The following is a 26334-nucleotide window of genomic DNA, read 5'->3' on the forward strand; positions in this document are numbered from 1 at the left end:
AGGTGACTGACAATTCCAACAACTGCTTTTAATTTGCTTATAAGATTCTTCTATCGCTCACCTACAAAGTGGTAATTTTCCAGGGATCGCAAATCATAAATGTGTTCTCTGGCACTTGTAACAACACGCTCTGATCCATTCCTTATGAGGTAAGATAGCAGCAGCAGAGACTATAAAAATACAAAGCACTTTATGACTGCATGAAAAATGCCATCAGTATTTTAAACTGCAATGAAAAGGAAAGCTTAAACGTGCAAAAGTTAGAAGGAAAAGTAGGATTCATTCTGATAAAAATGAGCCAACTTAAAAATGTTGCAGAACTGCTAGCAATACTGTGTAGATGTAAGCCTATGCTTTGCACTAAGACAAAGGAATAAACGGAGAACATTAATTCATATAATATTTGCCTGAAGAATGATTTTTTTTTCTAGGAAGGGAAAAATTGCAGTTAAGGCAATTTGGGGAAAAACGTTCTGAACTTTAAAGACTGAAACAATTTTCTTTTGTGTCTCTTTTTTGCAATTACTTTATTCCCCAGTGTTTTTCCATTTAAAAGCAATTTTACAGCAATTTTTCTATGCCGTTTTCTGCAGGAAATGTGTTGATGTATAAAATTCAGTATTTTCAGATAAATGTAAGCAAACTTCAAAACAAAAATAAGTTTTTAAAGTATGTTAATTCTTTAAACTTCCCGCAGCTTCCAGAATTTGCCTCTGAAAAACTAAAACCAGGGAAACAAAATGGAAACCCTCCCCACACGCATAAAAGTCATCCACCGGCAGCAGAAACATGTCCATAAATTCTAACAATGGAAAGCAAACAGATCATTCTATGTAGCCTTAAGAATATTGAACAAAATGCAAAATAACATTAAAACATATGTATGTATGTGTGTATGTATGTATGTATGTATGTATGTTTAAAGCAAATAATCACAATACAAAACTGGCATAAAGTTCCTATTTTAAAAAAGTTAACAGCTTCAGAATTGTGTAGACTGTACAGCTTTTGAATTTAAAGCCTTTTAGTGCTGCAAAATACAGGAAAAATATGGCATTAGGCATACTTGAATTTCACTGCAAGTATAGCGGAAGAGCAAGCATAGAAGAAATAAAACTGAACTGGGCCAATAATGGGAGCAAAATAAGGTATAACCAACTGGTTCTATGCCCATTAAGATAAAAGGGAAAAAATAAAATGTAATAAATAAACCTGTGAACTGAGGAGAAAATAGAATATATAATAGTATCAGAAAGAAATGTAGAATGTTCCTTTAACAGCTTCAAACTGAGTTTTTTTTAAAATGAACATTCTGAATAAATATTTAAAATTGGGTCTCTCAATAGTAGACTGCTAGGAGGGATTCAGAAGATCAAGTTACGGAGGATCCCTTCTTTGGTTTTTATTAAGTAATAAAAGTCAAAATTGCCAGAAGGAATTCAACTTAAGAGCATTTTTATAAAAACAACAACAGCCCCCTCCCCCCTTTCCCCCCAAAATCCCTTGGTTTTCAAAGCAGACTAGTTTCTTAAAAATGTATACTGAAAAAGAATTAACTTGATTAAACTCAAGTTCTACTAATTGCACACAGAGGATCTGGAAACCTGTGAAGTTTAGCATGGATATTATGTTAATGAACGCACAAAACTGAGTTAATTGCCAGAGGACACTGTGGTAAAATTAAAACATTCAGATGTGTATTTTCAGCATTCGAAGTTTACAGCAAAATTAAGGTTTTAATAAATTAATACAAAAAGTCACTACTGTACATACCTTATAAACTCTCCTCCAGTTCTTTTTATTGTCTTTTAACATCCGTGTCCAAAGCATGTTCATAAGTTCTGGAAACTGTTCATACATAAAAGTAGCCCTAGAAAAGCAAAACATGAAAATGAAAAAGAAGAAAGTAGAAAGAGAATTATCAACGGTGCTACTTTATGTCAGCACTGGCATTTGACAGCAGATGGCAGACTTGCTCTGAGTTAGGTCTCCATCAGTAATGAAGAGCTACAGACCACTTATACAGAAGTATTTCATTATAGAATCAGCAATGCTGATGTCTTTCCATTGGCAACAATGAAAAAATAAATAAAAATAAGGACACCTTTATTATTTTAGTCTAACATTACATTCATGTGCTCTTTGTGGGAAAGCGTGATTGTGAAGGAGCTCCAATTTTAACATTTTATATATTTGAAAAACGTATTACAAGATTCTCATCCCCCCCAAAATATTAAGTATTATTTAGTAAAAGGAACACAGGTAGTTCTCGTTTAGTTACCGCATTTGGGACTGGCAATTTAAACAAAATGGTCACTAAGTGAAAGGGGACCACGATTATAATCTTCAGGTGCGAAGGGCTTAAATATGAGGACTGCTCCCAAAATTACTTTTTTTTTATCACCACTGTAACTGCAAATGGTCACTAAATGAGGACAACCTGTATTTAAAAGCAGTTACTTGTGATCATTCTTTTCCATCATTAATATATTTCTCTCCCTAATTTATTTATATCCTTCAGGAGCGATGAAGCAGCAGTGGCATCTATGCTTAAAGATGTATCTTTCAACAGTGCTGAATCAAATTACTTACTTGGCAATCTCCCCCATGAGTTGCCCTGAAGGTCCCCACGGATCATCATTGGTTGCTTCTCGAACCTTAGACTCAATTTCAGAATAATTCATAACCACATTGGTGCTGTACAGAACAGAATTAGATGCAAGCGCAAAGATTAGCATCAAAGCAGAGAAACACATGAAAACTTAATAATGACACTAGTGGGGAACTTAATGAGATACCTCTGCAGGGTGGGAAAGAAAACATCTTTAGTAGAGAACTGCCCTGAGGAAACTGGAGCACATTTATCTATCTTTAAGAAGGTTTTACTATCCCATTAACCTTCCAGAATATAGATCAGAGATAAGGGGGTTACATGAGACTTGGAAACAGTCCAGTTAAAAATGGCTTTTGGTTAAAATGAAGAGAAACTGAGCTGCTGAAGAAGGCAGTAGCAGCTCCAGGCCCAACTACTTGGCCTTCTATCACAACTCCCATAAAACTGCAGCTCTTTGCCTCCTATCTTGACTGGAATCAGGTGAGAAGTGTGTACTTTTAAAGCCACTGCATTGTGAAAAGCAAGCCTTGTGTCTCTTCTTAGCAGATATCCGTTCAGTTACAGAAAGGGATGGAAAAAGAGAGGCAGAGCACCGTAATAGCATGAATATAGCCTGAGCAAGGTAGAATAGTATGGGAAAATTCAAAGAAACGCCCCCCCCCAAGAACCGTTAATCATCTTTGTGTTCAATATCTTGCGTGTAAGAATTTTTCTGTCAACCATATGAAAAGTCACATAAAAATGGCTTTTTCTATTCCTCCAAAAATCCCTATTGGGAAAATTTGACTAATTAACATACTTTAATTGTTTTCCAAACGTGCATAGGAAAACAGATTAATCTCCATAGAATATAACAGCTAAATAGATTAGAAAGCTAACAGTATGACTGAGTCACTACTGTTTCACAAGAATTTCAGAATAAGGCTCACACTGAAGCCGGTGAATCTGAAATATGACTAGGTAGGGCTAGGAACAGGTATACTTATATTCTTCTTGTTGAAATTTCAATGACATGTGCTCTTAAGTCATCTTAATATTGGGAACGTGTTTTTTTTAATTTACATTACAACAGTGATGTACTCAGTGTCATATTCTAAGAATAAGAAAGTCCTGTGATGGACAAGATGGAAAGACAAGATTTTCTATAATTATCTTGTGATAAAACAAACAAGATAATTTCCTGGCTATTGCCAGTAAGAGATTCCTACTCATTTCTTAGCAAATGAAATTGTTGGGGGCAATAAGCTGACTTTGTAATAATGCCGCTTGGGTGTGTGTGTGAAAGCCCTAACAAGCAGGCATATACATAGAATGAAGGCTACTGCTAAGCTTGTAAGCCGCCCTGAGTCTTCGGAGAAGGGTGGGATATAAATGTAATAAAAATAAAATAAATAAAATAAATAATAGGCAGAGATTACATTTATGGATATATATGGATAGGTATGGATGATCACATATGTTCTCCTTAATTTTTGCCTATTTTTTCAAGTGACAGCATCTGTTTTCAAAAAAAGTGAAGTTACACTTTTAAAGAAAACAATATTTTCATATGTGTGTAGATGATCTTGACAACCACAGACCAGTTCCCCATCACCCACTCCTCCATCTATCATTTCAGCAGAAGTTAGCTCTCTTTCAATTAGATGAAATACTGGATCATAGATTGCCTTGAGCTACATTGATTCTACAGGCTTGAGTGAACATATATATTACCAATACTCGGCTTTCACATACCATTGCCCAATTTCTGTTAAATTGTTTTGGGAAATTGGTAAAGCGTAGGTAAAGCTAAACTCTGGTTCTTCAAGTTCTTACGGGCATTCATTAATGAGTGACAACAAAAGTTGAACTCAGTCAAAGCAGAGGGAATTATTTAAAAAGTGTCTATTTGGGGCAAAATAATGCTTTCTTGAATAGGCAGGTTTACAAAAAGATATTTTTCTAGAGTCAGGCCTACTATTCCTACCTGCTTGCTACTACTAGTAGCAGAGAGTTTATCAGTTACAACTGATGCACCAATAGCAACTGAGGAATCTGAATCTAAAGAGTAAACAATATATGATGATACATGATATAAGGAGGTTCCTGGAGATAAAATGCTTAGTTAAACTGCTGGCTGGGATACCTTTCTGGAGAAAGTAAAAGTGGCTGTTGGTCAGTAATGAATTTAATCACACATCCATTGGATCCACTTTATAAGCAAGCTTGCCTTTATAGCCAAGAATCATTGCTTGTTGTATACTTAAAACACTACTCTAGGAAAATAGGACCCTTTAACCAAATATTGTCTATTTCTTTGCAGAATAGAAAAAACAGAATCATTGTGGAACTGCCACAACTTTATATTAAATGACATTCAATAGCTTCTGAACATGAACCATACATACTCAACCTATCCTCTGATGAATCCTCTACATTTCCCATCTTAAAATGAGCTAAGAAAATTACGACGAGGGTTCTTCCTGTGAGAAAGATAGATACTGGCTGGATGCAGAAGGCATCTTATTTGACAGCCCCTAAATGTGCAGGAAATGTTCAGAAGTGTGATCTATTTTTTTTTGCCAATACCTCGTAAAACCAGTGAAATAATTTGGATTTATTTATTTAAACCAAGTTTGACAGGAGGGGTATCCTATAGGTCCTGTCAGGCAGGAAATGTCATTTGGCAGGGTCCAAGAGGAGAGCCTTTCCTGCTGTGGCATCCACCTGGTGGAAATATCATCCATCTACTAATCAGATCAGCCCTGGCCCTGTTGGCCTTTTTTCAAGGCCTTAAAAATAGTTATGCCAACAGCTATGGAGAACCACGATTATGGTAGAACTGGTGCAGTGACTGTCCTGAATGTTTTGATGGATGGAATGTTTTTACCTCTGCTGCAAGTGTTATATATTTTAGTATTTATAATATGCTTTTTACATGTTTTCCTTGTTTTTAAATTGTTGCATTTTTGTTTGCTGTTTTTATATTTGTCTCTGTTTGTAAGCTGCTCAGTTATATATATGAGATGGGCAGCTATTTAAACTTGAAGAATAAATAATTAAATATCTAGATATGATTTTGCAGACATAGTTTTTCATTGTTCATATTGTGATCTTATAAAATTTGGAGGTACAATAACAGTTGGGATTGATGTTGCTTTAACAATCCCCCTAAAAATCTCCTCCAAAATAAATTTGTTTCAATATGAGAAAGTTTTTAGGGTCAAAGGCTAAAATTAAATTTTACCTATATTATAGTTGGGCAATATATAATCCAAATCTGCTTTATTCTGATATAATCTGATATAATCTGAGATTTCATCTACAAATGAAAACTATTAGGTATCTCAGATATCAAAATAAATCAGATTTACATAATAACAATGAAAACTGTATTTATTGCCCACTAAAACTGGGTCATCAAAACACACCCCTTCATCCTAAAGTTCTGCAAACCCCTTTTTTCTACAGGCACATATTAACCTCATGGCTCATGCCAATTTCGATTCTCATTCATATGGAACTGGTTTTCAAGACAGGCTTCAGAGATTTTGTAGCTTTCAGCACACAACTTCCCTTGTCTAATGTAAGAAATACCTGTAGATCAAATGCAAAAGGTTCTGTTTTTACAACCTTTCCCCAAGCTCTCGTTTGAAGGGCTGGAGGAAAGACTGGAAGATGAAGTGTTTCCTCCATTTCTTTAAGTTAAATGCTTAAGATTTCAAGTCATGCAGGAAAGAAAAGCCACAAGCATCCATTAACACACACACACACACGCACACACACACACACACACACAAACATATCCCTATCAGTCATTTTAGAAGAAAAGTTCCCTGAGTAATCTGTGAGGTACTTAATTGTGAAAGTTGAAAAACAGCACAAGACCCTAAATTACAAACAGCATGAGACACAATGTATTTCTGAATCCATCCTGTTGTAAAAATATTGTTCTCAGCAAACAAAGGTACTCGTAAATCACAAGAAGAGATTGAGCAGAAAAAGAAAAAAAAATCTTGCAGTCACATTTCATTCAGCAACAAATGTAAACCGGGAATGGAGGAGGAGGAGGGAGTAAGTAAGAAAGAAAGAAAGAAAGAGGATTGTGTAGTTTGGCTACGTTCCAGGCCATTTAAAAATAACTGTTTCTAAAAAGGTGGAAATCTAGTTTTATTCTTCCTTTCCCATGTTTTCTATGGCCCTCAATCCATGCCCTACCCATGATGCCTGTGACCTTTAAAGCAGAAAATTTTTTTACTTCCAGATGTGAGGGGAAAAAGTGACTGGTTTGACTGCCAAGACTTCCTGTGATTGATATAAATTTGATATCTGAGGACACTTTCAGACACCAGGGGAGGGGGCTCCTGAATTAGTTTATCCTGGGCCTCTTCCAAAGAATCCGGTTGGACTTCATGGACAGAATTCTTTGCAAATATGAATGTGCTACATAATAGCCGGATTGACAAATGGGCTGTGGACACTTTGTGCTTAGCGCTTGCTAAACTCCAAGATGCTGTCTGGCAGAGGTTACTTTCTTTCTTTTTTCTCGTCCTCAGTTAGAATCTTCATTGTAAACCATTTTCTAAAAAACGTTCACATGAGCAAATATAGAAAAATCTCATTTCCCACCCCGGAATTGCTTGATGTAAATAGCAGTAAAAGAAAACAGAAATTTAAGCTTATTTTGCAGAGACCTGCCTAACATTAACAGAGGGAAAATCCCAAGCAGCTTAGAAATTGATGACTCAAGGTAACTTCCTTTACCTGTTTCAAGATACAAGATGAATACAACCAGTTCAAAGTTCTTGTACTTTGCTTATGGTTTAAGGCAGAGGTCTCCAACCTTTCTCAGTTGGCGTACTGGAGGGAAAGGGAGGGGGGAAGCATTTTACGTGCGCATGCGCACGCACACACAAACGGGGCCGCGACCACACGTGATGCAAACTGGGCGGTGCTAGTGCCCGTGTGACACTCGCTAGCACCTCCCTGTTTTTGCCATACCAGGGTTGGGGAGCCCTGGTTTAAGGAGAATGTTGCAAACAAAAGGCTTTCTTTCTGTTGGCAGTGGATTCCTCCACTTCTCACCCCAAGAAGTACCAGTAACCCAAGTCTCCTTCCTTTATCAATGTTAAATTTCAGGAAGATTTGGGTCCTTAGCTTTGTTTAGATGATCATCAATTCATTATTACTTTATTTGTTTTGTCTCTGATTATAGTTTGAACTATTGCATGCCGCCCACGTCCTTATGGATTGGAGTACCTTCTAAGTACTATATTGTTAAATAAATAAATGAAGTGTATGGATATATTTATCTCATGATAAACATTTTATTCTACTGGGATCTGCCTTGTTATTTCAATATCTACTTCCAAAGTATAAAAAGGTAAAGGTAAAGGTTCCCCCGCACATGCGTGCTAGTCGTTTCCGACTCTAGGGGCCGGTGCTCATCTCCGTTTCAAAGCCAAAGAGCCAGCGTTTGTCCGAGGACCTTGCTTCAAATATGAAGAATGTAACATGTCCAAGGAATTTACTGGATGATTCTGTACCAACATTATTATCTGTCAGTCTACCTCACAGGATTGTTGTGAGGATAAAAATTAAAGGAAGTCTAGTTTGTCCTGAATTCCTGGAAACAATACAAGATATAACTGCAATAATAAATAAAATGCTTATATAAATAAGATATATTAGTGTTATTTCCCAATGTAGAAGAATGTTTCAAAGGTGCCACAGTTTAATATTTCCCTTTGGCCACCAATGTTTACTTAAAATTGACTTCTCATCTCAAAATTTCAACAGCAGGGAAAGCTGGGTTTGGAAACTTAATGTTTCCCTCGTAGTTAGTTTTGCTTCTGAATTTTTGAAAGTTAGTCTTTTCAACTGTTTATCTAATTTATACATTCCATATGAACTTATCCTTTTCCTTAAGAAAAAGGCATGTACCAGTAATTGAAGCATTGCCCAAGAAGCACAGTTCCACTGATTCAGAAGTGACCATCATCTAGCAAAAAAGCATCCAGAACCACAGAAAGGGCAAAAAAATGCACAAATCTGAAGCATCTCCTAACATCCAAAACAGTTTTTCACAGAACAGTAGGGAGGGCAAAAGAGAAAGGATGGTTGAGTGCAGTTCTTTTCCTTTTACTTTCCATGAACAGATTCTACCTTTAGGACATCTTTCTACAAGCCAACAAACACAATATGGGAAATGACACACGATATCAGTGGTGGGATTCAGCTGGTTCGCACCACTTCGGCAGAACTGGCAGCTAATTTTTTGTTGCCCAGGCCCAGAATGGACTTCCGGAAGCAGCATCCACACAGAGAACCTGTTGTGCATATATTTGAATCCCACCACTACACAAAACCAATATTGTACATGAGACAAACCAGTTAGGCATCTGTATCTTGAGATGTTTTGAGCTTAAATATCCCTATTCCTTTGCTGTTAGTTATGCCAATTGGGACAGGTTAAACTAGGCCCAAATATTTAGATGACATTATATGCCTAGTTTTATTCTAGGGGAAGTTTAGAACATGTGCTATTCAGTATTACAATCGGATACAGCTTTGAAAACATTTAACATTTCTAACAACAGTGGACTAATTGCCTAGCTAGCTAAACCCCAATAAAGACTTTGCCTGACAATTTAGGAATGGAAGAATAACATTCATATTTTACGTACACACACCACATAATGATTCTACATCCTTTCCTTCTGTTATACAGGACACAAAAATAATCCCAAACTTGATTTAGGATCACAGGGGTGTCACAGTTTTATGGGGTGGCTATTTTTATCACAATACCCAGAGTGAGTGAGTTGCTTATATTGGAAATATTTCTAGATATTTTCTAGCTTGTCTTTCCTAGAAAAATCACATGAGCTATCCATTCCTTCAAAAAAAATTATTTGCCACACTTAGGATTTTGCAAAAAAGTGCTGTTTTTGAAAAATGACCTAAACTGCTAAACTCCAGGAGACAGACCTCAAAAAGGTCTGTATAACTAAAAGGAAGAAACTTCTGGTTAGGGATTCAATGTAATCAGAGGTGATAGGATTGAAGTTCCATTTTACTATGCTGGTTAAGAGGACTGTTAGATCCAGGTTCAAATTTCCGCTCGGTGATAAAGTCCTCTGGGTCACTATTTCTCAGCCAAGCATTTCCATATAAATTACAACAATAAAGCAAAGTAACTATACCAAAAGGTAGATTCCCTGTCAGAGGACAGGCAAAGTATTGCATTACTATATTATGGTATGTGTGACACAGTAGTATAAACCTACTCAAAGAAAAGCTAAAATGACTGGCATTTGATGAAGGAAGCAGTAACTGTGTGGAAAAGGCCCTGCTATGAATCTGTATCGCTCTCTTTCAGCCAAATATACAAAAGTTGATGCTTCCCCGTAAAGCAAGCTAACCAAATGGAGAGCCTCATCCTCCAGTCCTAGCACAGAAATGCATCCAGCAGGGGAAGAGGAATATAAGAATACAATCCCCTATCAATAGACTACTAAGCCTAGAATGCATTTGTGCAAAGCTGAATTATTTTTTTTATGGTAATTAGCAATATAGTGTCTAAATCAGTGTTTCTCAACCTTGGCAACTTGAAGATGTGTACACTTCAATTCCCAGTGTTCCCCTGCCAGCTCGGTTGAAATCCCCTAATCTTCAAGCTGTTAACTTTGAGGAAAAAAACTGATCTAAATAACCTTGCCAAACTCAAACTAAGCAGGGTCAGATAAGGTTAGCAACTACATAGGGATATTTTGTAGACTGTAAAGTAAAAAAAAAATTGGAAGAAGGCTATGCAATTCACCATAGTATAGTAGTACTGCAGTCAAGAAAACATAAATAGTTGTGCTCAGATAATCTAGAAGTTTGATTCCAGTCAGATTTTAATTAAGTACATGTTTTGGTGCCTTAGTAGCAACAAATGCCAAGAGGTATATTTCACATATGTTAAATAAGAGGAAAGACAAACATGAGAAGCCCCAGCAAATGAATTTAAATGTAAGGAAATGGAGGAATAACAATTTTTAGAAAATTAATATTAACAATAAGAGCTCAGTAATTTGTGTACAATAGGCATAAGCTAAGAAAGGGACTGCCATATGACTCATCTTCTGAATTTCTGTTATTGGGTGGTATAAAACGACAAAACTGTTATCAGTTGTTCTGAGAGTGTTTTGGCTGAGAAAGCAGAAAAAAAGTTCTCAATAGTGTATTGGACAGCTAGTGTAATATGTTTTTTGGGAAGAAAGTCTTATAGTCACTTTTCATGAAATAAATTTTCTCTTTCTTCATAGAAAATTAGAAATCAACTTTAGGTTTCAGCTTGCTTACATGCAAAATTACATGGCTATAACATATGCCTGCCACCTATCTCTTTCAATAAAAGTCTATTATAAGTCATTTTCCAGCATTATTTTTCATCTGCTACAAAAATAACTTGTGTAATGCTTCCCCAGCTGAGCCTAAAATGTCTAACAGAGCATTTGCTCAGGAATGCAACCAATTTGGGCTCAGTTGAGAATTCCAGCACTGTTCATGAATCACCAGAGGTCAGCAAACCACATGCAAAACATTAACCTCTGCAACGAAAAAAGAAATCCTATCAACTGTACCCCCTCTACTGATGACTATCGGTTATTGCATCATAGATTTCAGAAGATATCATCATCATCATCATCACATCACCAACACCCTGCCCTCCATCCAAAAGTATCCTAAAAACAAATAGTAGTCATTTAATCCTAAAATACATTTTAAAAAACAGTCTCTTAAAGGCAGATTGTTACAATGGGCAAAAAAGTTTGTGATTCCTTTAGCACTACAGGTAGTCCTCACTTTACGATCACAACTGAGCCCAAATTTTTTGTTGCTAAGTGAGACATTCATTAAATGAGTTTTGCCCCATTTCATGACCTTTAAGCGAATCACTGCAGTTGTTAAGTTAATAACACAGTTGTTAAGTGAATCTGGCTTTCCCATTGATTTTGCTTGTTTCAACATTACAAAATGTGATCACATGACCCTGGGACACTGCAAACGTCATAAATATGAGTCAGTTGCCACAAATCTGAATTTTGATGACACGACCATGGGATGGTTGTAAGTGTGAAAAATGGTCATAAGTCACTTTTTTCAGTGCCGTTGTAACTTTGAACTTGAATTAAATGAACTGCTGTTGAGGACCAGCTGTATTACAACACTTATCATCTGATCAAAACTCCATTTAAGTCTTGTTGATAGATGAAGAGATTATGGTTAAAGCAACAGCACCCCAGATGCTGAACTCTATTGTGGCTTTACTGAACACTCAGAGCCAACATTCGAAGTCTTTCTTGGAAAGTGTGAAACTGTAGATTTAGTAATTGGTAGCACCTCCTTCAGCAGCGATGACTTCAGTGAATGTTTTTTCAGGCTTCCCTTAAATGTCAAGGTAAAAAGTTCAAGAACAGATTTCCAAAAAAACAAATACTCAGCTAAATACATTTATTGTAGAAAAGCTACGAAGCCATTAGGCAAAAGTTCTAGCAACTGCTGCATATCAAATAAGAGAGAAATCTGTCTTCATCTTCTTATGCCTCTTTCTCCTACCTATGATGAATAGGGCAGGAAACTATTCTCTTTTGGACTGGAAAGACAATCTCCATCTGTTTCTCATTTTGATAATGGATTATTTGGTATTAGGCTGCATTTATTTTTTTCACAGTGTGAGAACATGCTCTTCCTATTTTTGTCTTTCTGCTAACAAGGTATAAGTTTTAAAATAGTACGTACACTGTAGAACAACTAGTGGGCCATCAACTGTGGACAATAGGAAATAGCTACTGACACTACAGCAAGCTATACATATAAAAATCTGCCTCCCTTATTGCTGATCCATGCACTGACAACTGGCATCGAGGTTTTCCTCTAATCCTACAGCAAAGGTATATTAGTGGACGAGAACTGTAACTGTGAACCACAGAGCAAAACTCTAGGTCATTGTCTGATAGCAGCCTAACCAAGAAGAAAACATTGCTGCCCTAGGAAGACACTCTGAATACTAGGTGTCAAAAGAGATAGACAGCAGAGGGAAGAAATGGAGGTATGAACTGGAGCATTTATGATTTGTTAACAATTACCTATTCTTCACAGAAAAAGTCAACAGGTCTTCCACCACTTTGCCTGGCTACATTATCCTAACATATATAGTAAATGACCTCAGTTCCACCTCCAAAGCTAAATTAATAAAACTCTCATAGAATGTGCCATGCTGCTAGTGACTAATAAGGTGGAAGAATCTGTATATTCTAATAAAGCAAATTAAGCATTTCTGAAAGCCTAGACACGTCCATCTGTTAGGTGGGTCCCTCCTGGTACTGTCAAGCTCCTTGTAAAATGCCTAATTGGAAAAAAGACTCCTTTTCTCCACCTGGATGACTAAATACTAAACCTCAGGAAGAGTAAGAGATGATAACTTCACTTGCCACCAATCCTGCACCAGAAGCAGTGCCAATTATTCCAAAAATTCAAGACTTATGAAGCGAAGGTGCTGCTTGGTTCTTTAAGTCCTATAACCTAGGCCAGCAAAAGATCAGCTGGTTTGCACCGTGGGCTCATATGCTTTCTTCTTCTCAGTGTTCCCTTACAGACTTTTGGGAACTGAATTTGACATGATGTGTGGGATTAGAGTTAGACAAAAAATTCAGTATAGGTATAAAGGTAACAACAATATTCTCTAGCCTGTGTTTTTCAAGAACACCTCCGCTCTTAGAAAGCAAGTAACTGCTAATTTAATTTAATTAACTGTTAGTTCTCCCACTCCAATATATATCTTACTGACAGTGTAAAATACTTTTGGCAAGTAGCATAACTGCAAATAGGTCAATGACAGTCTGTTGCATTTATTCTCAAAAACCCAAAGGGCATGTCAGGAGAAAAACATTTTTTTAATTTTTTTTTATGTATTTATTTATTTATTTGATTCTTAAAGTTGCCCTACTCCGTAAAGACTCTGGGTGCTTAAAATATTTCAAATATATAATTTAAAAATACAGTTAAAACATAATCCTTAGGACAAAACAAACAATATTTAGTCAAAAACACGACAGGAGCTCCACAAACACCCTACACCCAGGCCTGGGAACAGTTTTGGCAGTCAAGGTCAGATCTTATGAAAAGGATTAGGGTGAGCCACTTCAGTTTCCCTAGAAGAGAATACAAACAACAATTCTTCCATATACAAAGTTTACAGTAACCCTGTTTCATGGATTCAATTCATACTTACTTTTGATATTGTACGATAGTGCTTGACTTACAATCATTCATTGTGACCATTTGAAGGTACAACATTGAAAAAAGTGACTTATGACAGTTTTTCACACTTATGAACATTGCAGCAATGATTAGACACTTTTAAAAAATGGACTTAGGGAAAATTGCATCAACTTTATGATTTGCTGATAGATTTCAGCAGCTTGATCTCTAATAGCTGATGAAGAAAATTTGAGGAACCAGTCCAATCTTGTTAAACATAACTGCATGGATAAATAAAAATGACAGATCAGGTCTGTGGTCTGGCTTTTGAAAGAGCCAGTTCAGAATCCAATTGGGATTTTAGAGGTTTTTCCTTTCTTATGCAAAAATATCCTCAAGGCAATGCGGTTACAAAGAAATTCTTAAAATTAGTTGCTACAAGGTTAAGAATCATCAGATTGTAAAATGCCACAAAAATATTCCACAGATTTAATGTACAAATCTTATTACTTTATGTGGCAAATGTGCAAGGCAAACTAAACAGAAAAAGATAAGAACATCCTGATGTCCACAACTGAGTTATGACTTGGTGTAGAAAGGAACCATAAAAACCATTTCCTACTCACATCTGTTGTGTTGTTGTTGTTTTTTTTTTTTTAAAAAGCTCATTATGCAGACTTTCTAAGTTCAGAATAGCTGAAGACTGAGAACATGGGTTTGATTCTAGTCTTGGCACACACAGTGTGAGAAGTTCTCCTTTGCTAATGAAGACTTTCTTTTGAGCTAAGCTTTCAGGTTAGGGAATCACTCTTCAGAAGTCCCACATTTGTCAGAATGGTTTGGAGAACTTTGAAAGATTAAAAATACAAATGAGATCTTTCAGATAGCCCTTTAATTAAAGCTGCAAGTTTTTTGTTTTGTTTTTAAAGACCAGAGAGCTTTAAAGGCCACAAAGGGTTAGCTTCCTGTATTGTAAGACAGGAAGTTGCCTCCTGCTGGTGAAGCTTTAAATGTTATTTGGACAAGAGGGGGAGAAACCCTCCTCAACATATTGATCTCTCTAGTCCATTGTAATTCATTTTCTCCAACGAATAAAAAATGAACACAGGACAAAGAATATGAACTTCGTCCATATTTAACACTTTAGTTCCTATAATTTATTTCTTTCTCTTTCCAAGCCTACATTTATTTGCTTTTTATTTTCATGCTGAAGTAAAGTTAAAATGAAACATTCTGTATCATGTGAACTAATAAAACTTCTAAGGTAAAATGCACAGTGAGGTGAACTGATCCCTTTTACACAGTCTGTAGTAACTTTCAGGGGGCGGGGTTGCGGGAGAGATTTTGTTAAAAGCATAGTGCAACTTTGCAATTGGATAAGGACTAGATGTATAAGACAAAAAAAAGCTGAATTCAGATTTATTTAGTATATGGATTAAGATAACAGAATCTTAATTATAGACTATTCATAGGCATGAGTTGACATGATTTTAATATAGTTTAGTCTACATTTCTTACAAAACAATCTTTTTTAATTAAAGCTTGATGTGGGTCAAGTGGTCACCTTTTGCAACATCTGATAGGCAAAGTTAATGTTCACTTTACAACTGTGTTACTAACTTAACAACTGCAATGAGTCACTTAATAACTTGGCAAGAAACAAGTCTCTTGCTTAGCAACAGAAATTTCGGGCTCAATTGTGGTAGTAAGTCAAAGACTGTAGTTATCTTAAAATGTTTGCACAGTTCTATAATATGATGCCTATTTATTGAAATGTCTGTATTTGTCTCCAGAATGTAAGTTTCAAGGCACCCAACAGATTCAACCTATAAAATTAGTTCAGATGTTGGTACTAACAAGACAGAACTATGGGCAATCTTTAAATTGTTACATATAACAAATATAAAAATGTAGCATCTACAGAAACTCTTTTCAGATACAGTTATGCGGAGTTGTTTTTTTAAAAAAAAAAAAATTATAACCTTCCAGCTCTGGGGGAAATAACAGTATCTTTCTTATTTGGGGATTTTATATAGAGTGCCACACATTCTGGAACAGCAACAAGGGATTCTTCTTTATGTAGACAAGCCTGAAGAGCAGAGACATGATAGACAAGAGTTTGCTTTAACCTGTAGAAACTACCCATTATTCTAAATAAAAACAACAGCCTGGCTCACACATGAGAAACTATGACTCCATACTATGTAAATTCCAGGATTGCGATGCTTTCCTTCCCCTCCTTTCATGCTTCAAAAATGCCAGCCTGAAGTCAACTGCTTTCTGCTTTTTAAACTGCTTTTTTTCACTAAATCAGAGAGCCAGTTTGTTAAGGCACCAAAACAGAAGAAACCAGGAAACTGGGAGTTCTAATCCTGCCTTAGGCATGAAAGCCGGCTAGGTGACTTTGGGGCCAGTTACTCTCAGCCCGTTCCTATTGCAACCAATGAATCAATGCTCAGTTATTACAAAAAAAAAAAAAGAAAAACAAAGAAAAGGGAAAAGGAAAAAAAAAACCCGCACCCTGCACTTCTGGGAAAACGGTTTTCACTGAATCCCAAGTCCCAGAGTAATGTTTTGTTTAAATTACAACTTGCTTAGTACAGGTGAAAACCATTTTTACTTGCAGTACTAGGCAGTGCTTTTTTTGTAAAAGAAAAAGATGCCGGAACTCACACATGTCATACAACCTGCCTTGCCTACCCTACAAGGTTCCATCCAAAAAAGGTGCCGGAACTCCGTTCTGAGCGTTCTATGAGAAAAAAAGCCCTGGTACTAGGTAAGATAGGGTAGGCATGTTCCAGGTCCCTTTCCTGAAATTTTTGCCATTACTGGGCCTATGGTTGTCTCTACCTTGTGGAATACACTCTCCCTGGCAATCCAGCAGTTCTCCCGCCCCCTTTTTTGGCTTCCCAAAGAGTCATCAAGACCTGTTTCTTTATACGGTGCTGGGTAGAGTGATGGTGTCTATAGCTGGGGCATCCCAGAGGGATGACTTGAGTTTTTTTTTTTTTTACTTTTCATTTTATGGTTTTATTGCTGTGACCTACCCAGAACAGTATTGTATTTATTTGAATACAATACTTGAAATAACTTTAACACAGACATGTCAAACACAAGGCCCGGGGGGGGGGGGGCAGATCCGGCCCACGAAGTGGTTTCATGTGGCCCGCGAAGCCATCCTGGAAACAGTGAGGGAGCGGCCCCCACTGCCTTGGCCCTGGCCCAGAGACCCTCCTTCTGCCAGAGACCCTCAGATCTGTCCCACTCCTACCCAGGCCCCCATAGGCACCCTTGATGCGAACGATGTAGAGCTGGCCATGCCCACCCAGTAGGCCATACGCATTCTAGCCACACCCACCAGTAGGCCACGCCCACCCTGGCCATACCCACCCGGCCCCCTGAGGGCAACCGCAATGCTGATGCGGCCCTCAATGAAATTGAGTTTGACACCCCTGCTTTAACAGGACTTTTATAATATAATTTCTGAGTTCTCTTAAATGTAAAGCTTTTTTCCCCCAGAAAAACACAAGGCATGAAGAACCTAGCAGGGTTTTTTTTCTAACGACCAACATTAATTTGCAAAGTTTGCTGATGCAAAAATGGTACAAAGAAAGTAGACTGGCTAATTCGAACACCGGACCTTTACAGAGGATAAGCTGCTCAACTGAGTCTCTGAAATGACTAGATTAGGTTATTGATGGCAGTTAACTGGCTACCTTGGACTTCATCCATTAGAGATTACAATATATTAAGGTTTCTTAACAAAATAAAAGAGCATGTGACTATTATATTTTACTGCCAATTTAATAGCCAAATAAAGTTGTTGAAAACAAAAGTATCTGGGGGGGGGCACTGAGAAGCATGAACTGAATTTTTACAATAATGTTTAGAATAAACATAATCATGACAAAAAACCCATTTCCAGCTAATGAAGTGAACAGCGCCCTTATATGAAAATAAATAAATTGTGGAGATTGAAACTATTCACAAACTTTGAATGCGGCACAGAATTCCTTGAATTCCTTGGGGATTCAAAGCTGCTTCAAGCTGATTACCCATATCAATTGTGAAATCAGCCATATTCTAACTACAACAATTCTTTTTTTCCCTATAGCACTAGTAGCTCTTGCTATATATGGTATGTGTAAATCCCAGCAGCTTACATTCTGTTAATGCATATTAGCATGAGATATTAGGAATCATCAGTATACAGCAATGCAAAATATTTTTATTCCCTTGGCGCACTGTTCCTCTCTTTTTCTGAAATAAGTCAAGAAACTGCAGTTAGTGTTCAAACTGTTACTATAAGCTACAGCAAATTGCTATTTAGTTTCAAAATTGCAGTTTCCTGGTTTACTCTGCCACTCTGTACAAAAGAACAAGAAAGTGATAGGAAAAAGAATGTATTAAATTCATGCACATCATTACCTATTTAGTAAGGATTTTAAATGCAATTATTTTCATGCTCTGATTTCCACGAAACAGGTTTTTTTCCCTAGAAATATCTGCCTCAATTCTTAAGTATCTTTAATTGCTTCTTAGCCTGTTTGATACTTGTAAACCTTCAAATATGTAGAACCAGGGCTTTTTTTGTCATAGAATGCTCAGAATGGAGTTCCGGCACCTTTTTTGGATGGAACCTTGCGGGTTGTATGATGTGTGTGAGTTCCGGCACCTTTTTCTTTTACAAAAAAAGCACTGTGTAGAACTATCTGGTGATCTCGAACTGCAACTTCCCAAATTCTAAGCTATAAAGCTGTCTAAGGATTCTGGAATTTGTAGTGTCAATATTTTAGACTGTATTATTCTAGATAAAATATATTATTAGCTAGAAGAAAGTTAACCACTCAAGGGGATGAGCTTCCCGAGTTTGAATTCAAATATGACTTGAAATTAAAAGTTAAATTAAAAAAAATATTTCACTGAGTTTTTAAAATTTAGCCAAAACCAGTAACACTGTACTAAAGCTTATATGAGCTTTCAGTATACAGTACATGGATCTTTATTCTCCTACATTTTTCAAATGTTTAAGAATCTGCAATACAATTCTAAATAGGACAGGTATTTGGGCCACCACTTACAAACATATTGCTAAAACAATACCTCAATAAAAGGCTTTTCATGATCAACATTAAAATTTGACCGTAATGAGTCTTTTTCCCCCCTAGTCTATGGGACTAGAAGTAGAAAGAAATACAACTCCTATGAAATCCAACTCCAAAGCCGCTGAGACAGAAACAAGTAATCTATCTTCGAACAGAGCTTCTTGTCCTTGGAAAAACTGGCTACAGACACAAATTTATCGCTTTCATCATCAAATGCTGGATATGTCGTTCATTCAAATTGTAAAAGCAATTTTCTGTAATTATTTTCTAATCAAAGTGAACAATAGCTAGTTTGAGGTAGTGACTAAGATACGGGATCTGGAGACTCTTGAGTTGTAGTCCAGCTTAGGACACAAAACCAGCTGGATGCCCTTGGGTCAGTCACTCTCTCTCAGTTCTAGTAAGGAGGGAAGGGCAAACCATTTCCAAAATCTTGCCAAGAAAACTGCAGGGAATTTTTCAGGGAGTCTCCAGGAGTCAAACACTGACGTGGATGCACCAAAAAAAATATGACAAAACTTAACACAAGAATTTAAAAACTGTATTCTCGCTTTATCATCATAAATTTAATATGATTTATCTAGTGTTTTTTCGGATCTGGAAGGGGAAGAGAAAAAGGCAACTGCAAAGGAAGAAGCTGCATAAACACTGATAGGGAATGATCTCTGCCTTGTCAACAACTTTTACTTGCCATAAATTTTCCTAAGTTCACAAAGCTAAATTAAAAAAGCAAATACATGGTTACAGTAGACTTGGCACTATCCCTTAGTCATATTTAATATATTCTATGTTGTCCTTAGCCTTTACATAAGGCCACGGACAATATACAGTACATAAGGCATTTAAAATGCTGCCAAAAGAAAAGAGGCAAGTTTTAATTTCAATTTCTATCAGGTAAATAACCTGACAATAGTATGTCACACACTTAAATATTATTTTTAACTTCACTGATGGTTATAGTAGTTTTAACTAGTATAATGTTTTATTTTCTCTTCTCTGAACTAATTTATTAGGCAGTCAGGGAAACTATTCCTGGGCATATTAATTAATAAAACTTGCTAATTTAATGGGCTGCCTCCTTGTGCATCACAGAATTTATCCATTCAAAAGCTATCTTGCACCCTTATAACTTTTGCATACATTCATATGCTGCAACAACTACATTGGACACTGTATTTCCAGGAAGTTCCAGGTTTCATTCCAAATTCTGTTATTATTTCACTCAGCTATAAACAATAATCTTTCAGCAGTATTTCACAACCACATTTCTTTTGCTATTTCCTTCAAGAGGCTACGCCCTGTTTATCTCCAGGTCTATATTAAATTTCTATATTTAATTTAATTTATTATCATTTCTATACCGCCCTTCTCCCGAAGGACTCAGGGCGGTGTACAGGGCAAGAATAAAACACAGAAATTTACAAAAATTAAAAGATAATTAAATGCATGCCCGATTAAAATACAATTGATACATAATAAAAACCCCAATAAGAATGATAAAAAACCCCACCAATCCCCCCTCAGGCCAGGCCGGCTTGCTCGAACAAGTATGTTTTCAGATCGCGGCGAAAGGAGCGCAGATCGGGCGCCGTCCGGAGCTCAACCGGTAACTGGTTCCATAGCTCCGGGGCGCCCACAGAGAAGGATCTCCCCCTGGGGGCCACCAGACGGCATTCTCTGACCGGTGGCACCCTGAGGAGGCCCTCTCTGTGGGAACGCACAGGGCGCAGGGAGCTTGATGCCGGCAGCAGATGTTCCCTGAGGTACTCCGGCCCCATGCCATGGAGGGCTTTGAACACCATTACTAGCACCTTGAATCTCACCCGGAAGACAACTGGCAACCAATGCAGCTCACGGAGCAGAGGTGTCACGTGGGAGTATCGGGAAACTCCCAACACAACTCTCGCGGCTGCATTCTGTACCAGTTGGAGCCTCCGGGTGGTCCTCAAGGGAAGCCCCATGTAGAGGGCGTTGCAGTAGTCTAGACGAGAGGTCACGAGCGCGTGAGTGACCGTGCATAAATCATCCCGGCTTAGATAGGGCCGCAACTGGCGCACCAGGCGAACCTGGGCGAAAGCCCCCCTAGTCACGGCCACCATGTGATCTTCCAAGGTAAGCCGCGAATCTAGGAGGACTCCCAAGTTGCGAGCCCTATCTATGGGGGGTAATAATTCACCCCCCATAGAAAGAGATGGAATATCCGAATAGACCCGGGATGAAGGTATGCAAAGCCACTCGGTCTTGTCGGGGTTGAGTTGAAGTCTGTTCCTCCCCATCCAGACCCGAACCGCCTCCAGGCAACGGGACATCACGTTGAGGGCATCACTGGGGTGGTTTGGGGTAGAAAGAAAAAGCTGGGTATCATCAGCGTACTGATGATACCCAACTCCAAAGCCACGAATGATCTCACCCAGCGGTTTCATATAGATGTTGAACAGGAGAGGCGAGAGGACCGACCCCTGAGGAACTCCACAAACGAGAGACCTCGCGGTCGACCTCTGCCCTCCTGTCAACACCGACTGCGAGCGTCCCTGGAGATAGGAGGAGAACCACTGTAAAACCGTGCCTCCCACTCCCAATCCCCTGAGACGCCGCAGCAGGATACCATGGTCGATGGTATCGAAAGCCGCTGAGAGGTCCAATAGGACTAGAACAGAGGAATGACCCCTGTCCCGAGCCCTCCAGAGATCATTCACCAGCGCGACCAATGCCGTCTCCGTGCTGTACCCGGGCCTGAAACCCGACTGGTACGGGTCTAGATAATCCGCTTCATCCAGGACCAAAGGGAGCTGATGCGCCACCACACTCTCAACAACCTTCGCAAGAAAGCGAAGGTTGGAGACCGGACGAAAGTTGTTCAATACAGCTGGGTCCAAGGCAGGCTTCTTGAGGAGGGGCCTCACCACCGCCTCTTTCAAGACGGCAGGGAAGCTACCCTCACTCAAAGAAGCTGATATAACTGCCTGGAACCAGCTGCGTGTCCTCTCCCGGGCTGCATAGGTCAGCCAGGAAGGGCACGGGTCCAATAAACATGTGGTGGAGCTCAGTCTCCCCATAATCCTGTCCACTTCCTCTGGAGTCACAGAATCAAACTCCTCCCAAGTGATATCGACAAGACCACCCGCGTCCTGATCGCCAGACTCTGCCCAGTCGGAGTCCAGACCGGTCCGAATCCGAGTGATTTTGTCCGACAGATAATTGTTAAACTCCTCGGCACGACCCTGCAAGGGTTCCTCCCTCACCTCCTGATTAAGGAGGGAGCGAGTCACCCTAAACAGAGCGGCCGGGCGATTATCTGCGGACGCGATAAGGGTAGCGAAGTGATTAGACCTCGCCACCCTTATCGCAGCGAGATAAGACCTAATATGGGTTCTTAGTCGCAATCGGTCGGATTCGGATCGGCTGGACCTCCAACCGCTCTCTAGGCCCCGTCTCCGGCGCTTCATCTCCCGGAGCTCCGCGGAGAACCATGGAGCTCGACGGGATCTGCATCGGGTCAGGGGCCGCAAGGGTACAACTCGGTCAAGAGCCTCAGTGGCTGCCCTTTCCCAAGCTTCCACTAAGGCATCTGCCGAGCTGTGAGTGGGGGAGGCAGGTGGGGACCCCAGCGCTGCCTGGAATCTCGCGGAATCCATTAAGCGTCTGGGGCGGTACCATCTAACTGGTTCCACACACCCACGGCGGGGGGTGGCAAAACGGAAGACCAGCCGCAGGAGATGATGATCGGTCCATGACAGGGGCATAATAATTGGGGAGCCCCCACCAAGATCATCTAACCACCGCCCAGATAAGAAAACTAGGTCAAGGGTGTGGCCTCCCTCATGAGTCGGTCCTGAAATTACTTGCGTCAGGTCCATGGCCGTCATGGAAGCCATGAACTCCCGAGCCAACTCAGATGATCCTCCCAGAGATGGTAGATTGAAGTCCCCCAAAACTATAAGTTTCGGGAACTCAACCACCAACCCAGAGAGGACATCGAGAAGCTCAGGCAGGGCTGCTGCTGCGTGACTAGGCGAAAGGTACACCAGCAGCAAGCCCAACTGCGCACCAGGGCCGCATCTCAAGAAGAGAGACTCACAACCGACTATCTGCGGAACGGTGGCCTCCCGCGGAGCTAAGGTCTCCCTCATAACAACAGCCACTCCCCCACCCCTACCCTGAGCCCGAGGCCGGTGTAGCACCCGGAAACCTGGTGGGCAGAGATCAGCCAGAGGAATACCGCCCTCTGGGCCCAACCAAGTCTCCGTGATGCAAGCCAGGTCCGCCTGCTCACCCTCGACCAAGTCACGGACGAGAGGAGCTTTATTAACGACAGACCTGGCATTCAGGTACACCAGCCGGAGCTCAGGAGGCTGCACATCCTCACTCCCGGGACCTCGGGGTAGAACAAGAGGGTCGGAACGCCTCACCGCTTGCAAGTAGCGGAGAGGCCTTCCCTGGAGTCGATACGGCCCTCTGTTCCTGCACCTGCTGCCATTCCCTAACGTCGTGGGAATAGGCATTCCCACGACTTGCCCTGGAGCCCCAGGGGCGACCGACCTCCGCTCCTCCCCTCCGCGATCAATCCCGGCCCTGGCCTGAACAGTGGTTGCTGGACTGCCCCCCATATCCGAACAACCAAAAGAAGTTCCCACCCCCCTCCCTAACCTCCTAAAAAATTTAACCAAAAAACTAACCAGGGGCCTCCTATTTGGCTTATATCGGAGGCCCCTACCCATGCCCAGCCATCTCTCAGGGTCCCAACACTCGGGCCCTTCATCAAGAGGAGGTGTAAAAAGTAAGGCGGGTCGCTCCCAGGATGGGGGGGCCCTCCTGAGAGCGTATAAGGTCGTGCTCGAATAAGTCAGACGCATGATCTTAATAAGTCCGACAAAAAAAACAGCAAGGCAGACCAGATCAACTCAACATGGGAGGATCTCAAAATAAATAAATCGAAGGCAAGTGTCCAGGGAGCCAGCCCAGCTCCACTGCCACTGGAGCTGGGAAATCCCGGGATAGATCGAATCCCGCCCTCTCACGGCGGTCAAAGCCGGGGGGCAACCTGGTACATACAAACCGGGGGAGCAATACCCCCCAGAGCTCTCACCTCTGGGAGGCAGCAGATGTAAAAACTTAACCACTCTCCCACAGTGGTTACAACCCGGGCCTTCTATTATAGGGGAGGGGGGAGAAGGGGAGGGAGTTAGAGCAAAGAATCTATGAAATACATCAGGATTAATAAGCCGGCATGGTCACAAAATGGTAGGAGAGATTCTGGTTACATAAGTCACTTCCATGTTGCAAAAAAGACTGGATGATAGTCAGTCAAGAAGGGAAACCACAACATGGTCCAATGATTTTCTGATTATATGTTCCAGAGATATCATTTTTTTAAAACTGGTAGCACACATTTCTCAAATAACCATGGTATCTTATAAAGTGAAATGTTTCAATGACAGGAACCTCTCAGCAAATACATTTTTAAAAAGTTCTAATATGAGACAAGATGCAAGATATAAATATGAAGATTGTAAAAATTACCTACCTAAGGCTGTGAAATATAGACAGACAAGAGTGTCTATCTTTATACTTTTTAGAGACTGTTCATTTCAAAGGGGTAGCAGGTATCATGTAGACTTAGCTACAGGCAGAGATCTGATCTCAAGTTTGAAATAAAAAGCAATTGAGGCTAGGCCACTAGCGCATACCAAGGAACATGGGTAAAAAGTGTTCAGTAGTAATCTTTATTAATTAAAGTCTAAAATGTGATGACTGAAAACCAAGCATCTTGAAATGAGAACTACTTTTACAATTTATGGAATACTGACAAGTTCTAATACCTATATTTTTTTATGTTGAAAAGCTGAATGTTCAACAAATGGAAAAGTGACTTATACATACGAAATGGTGCAAGTGACTTTCCAAATAATAATCTCCCCCAACCTCCCAAATAATTTAGCACTCCACTCTCTGGCCATGACAAGCAAGTGTGTATGTGTGTGGGCACACACATGCATGCACACACACGGTATATATTCTGAGATTAATCCACCAATGGATTGTCCTCTTCAACCAAGAAACTTTCCAACAAATATATGTACCTAATGCATGGTGATAGTTATGAAACACACACACACACAAAAACAACCCACATGACAAAGTTGTGGGTATGTACACATCTTGTATTATTGTAATTCTGGCAAAGGTAACCAAAAACAAAAATGAACTTGACATCCAGGCATCATTGTAAGGTATATGCATCAGAAAAGCATAAATAAATGCATCCATTTCATCAGTTCTCTCCCCCCCCCATGGCATCACATATAGTCAAAGATATAACTGCCTAAAACTGCCTGATCTGATTAAGCCAAAAGCAAACAACCCACATTATGGCTTAGTATTTATAGAACTATTATTACAGATGTAGCAACTATCGTTGAACTCCCCAGTTCTCTTTTTACATAGCAGGGGGAGGGGGAGAGAGAGTTAATTTCATTTAAGAAAGTAAGTCTGGAATCTAGGGAATCTAGTTTTACACTGACTAGAATTCTTGCTAGGTTTCACAAGTTATTAACTTATTTAACTGCAATGTTGCTGTCTGAAAGTTCTGTTGACATTGTCTAAGCTCTCCAAAACTCAAGTGTATGGTCTGGGTTTTCCCCTGCTTTTTTTCCTCTAAGGAGAAAAATGGAAAACATCTGCTTTTCAACCATTTGTTATAAGAACTCCAACTCAGGTAAAGAAGCTGCAGACAGTGATCTCTCTAGTCACTGCTTCTTTTAGCAAGCAAGGCATATATATAAAGCACAGTATATGGGCTTCACCACTTAGGCAGGAGGCCCTCCTCTTTCATTTCGGTACAAACTACTCTGAGGAAAAGCAACAGGAAGATCCGTTCTCAGGAAAGCTACTCTGATTGCTACCTGCAAGAGCAGGAGTACCAAGAAGTTTATAAAGTGCTTTATATATATGAAATATATTTAAACATGTAACCAAATAACAGAGCTGGAAGGAACTTCGGAGGTCTTCTAATCCAACCCCCTGCTGAAGCAGGAAACCCGGTACTGCTTCAGAAAGATTGCTGTCCAATCTCTTCTTAAAAACCTCCAGTGTTGGAGAATCCACAACTTCTGGAGGCAAGTCATTCCACTGATGGTTTAATTGTACGTAATCACCAACATGTACTACCTGGTTATTGGAGCAAATAGAAATATGATGCACAATCATGTGCTTTAGAATGTAAGCCGCCCTGAGTCTTCGGAGAAGGGCGGGATATAAATGGGATTTTATATATATATATATGACTGACTGATGAGGACTAATGAGTCCGAAATGCATATCAGCCTCCCTAAATTCTTTGTTAGTAATTTACACAAATATATATATATATATATATATATATATATA

General features: G+C 39.5%; 1 protein-coding gene across 1 annotated transcript in view; it reads right to left on the reverse strand.

Moving 5' to 3' along the window:
• Positions 1-26334, reverse strand: part of CLINT1 (clathrin interactor 1) — a 73243-nt gene that overhangs the window by 28313 nt on the left and 18596 nt on the right. Inside the window, exons 2-4 of the mRNA XM_081318029.1 lie at positions 2593-2697; positions 1774-1870; positions 62-170 (exon numbers count right to left, since the gene is read on the reverse strand). Of these exons, the coding sequence (XP_081174155.1) occupies positions 62-170; positions 1774-1870; positions 2593-2697 (311 nt within the window). The remainder of the gene's footprint in view (positions 1-61; positions 171-1773; positions 1871-2592; positions 2698-26334) is intronic.

Source organism: Vipera berus (assembly GCF_964194415.1).
Source record: "Vipera berus genome assembly, chromosome: 2".
Taxonomy (NCBI): domain Eukaryota; kingdom Metazoa; phylum Chordata; class Lepidosauria; order Squamata; family Viperidae; genus Vipera; species Vipera berus.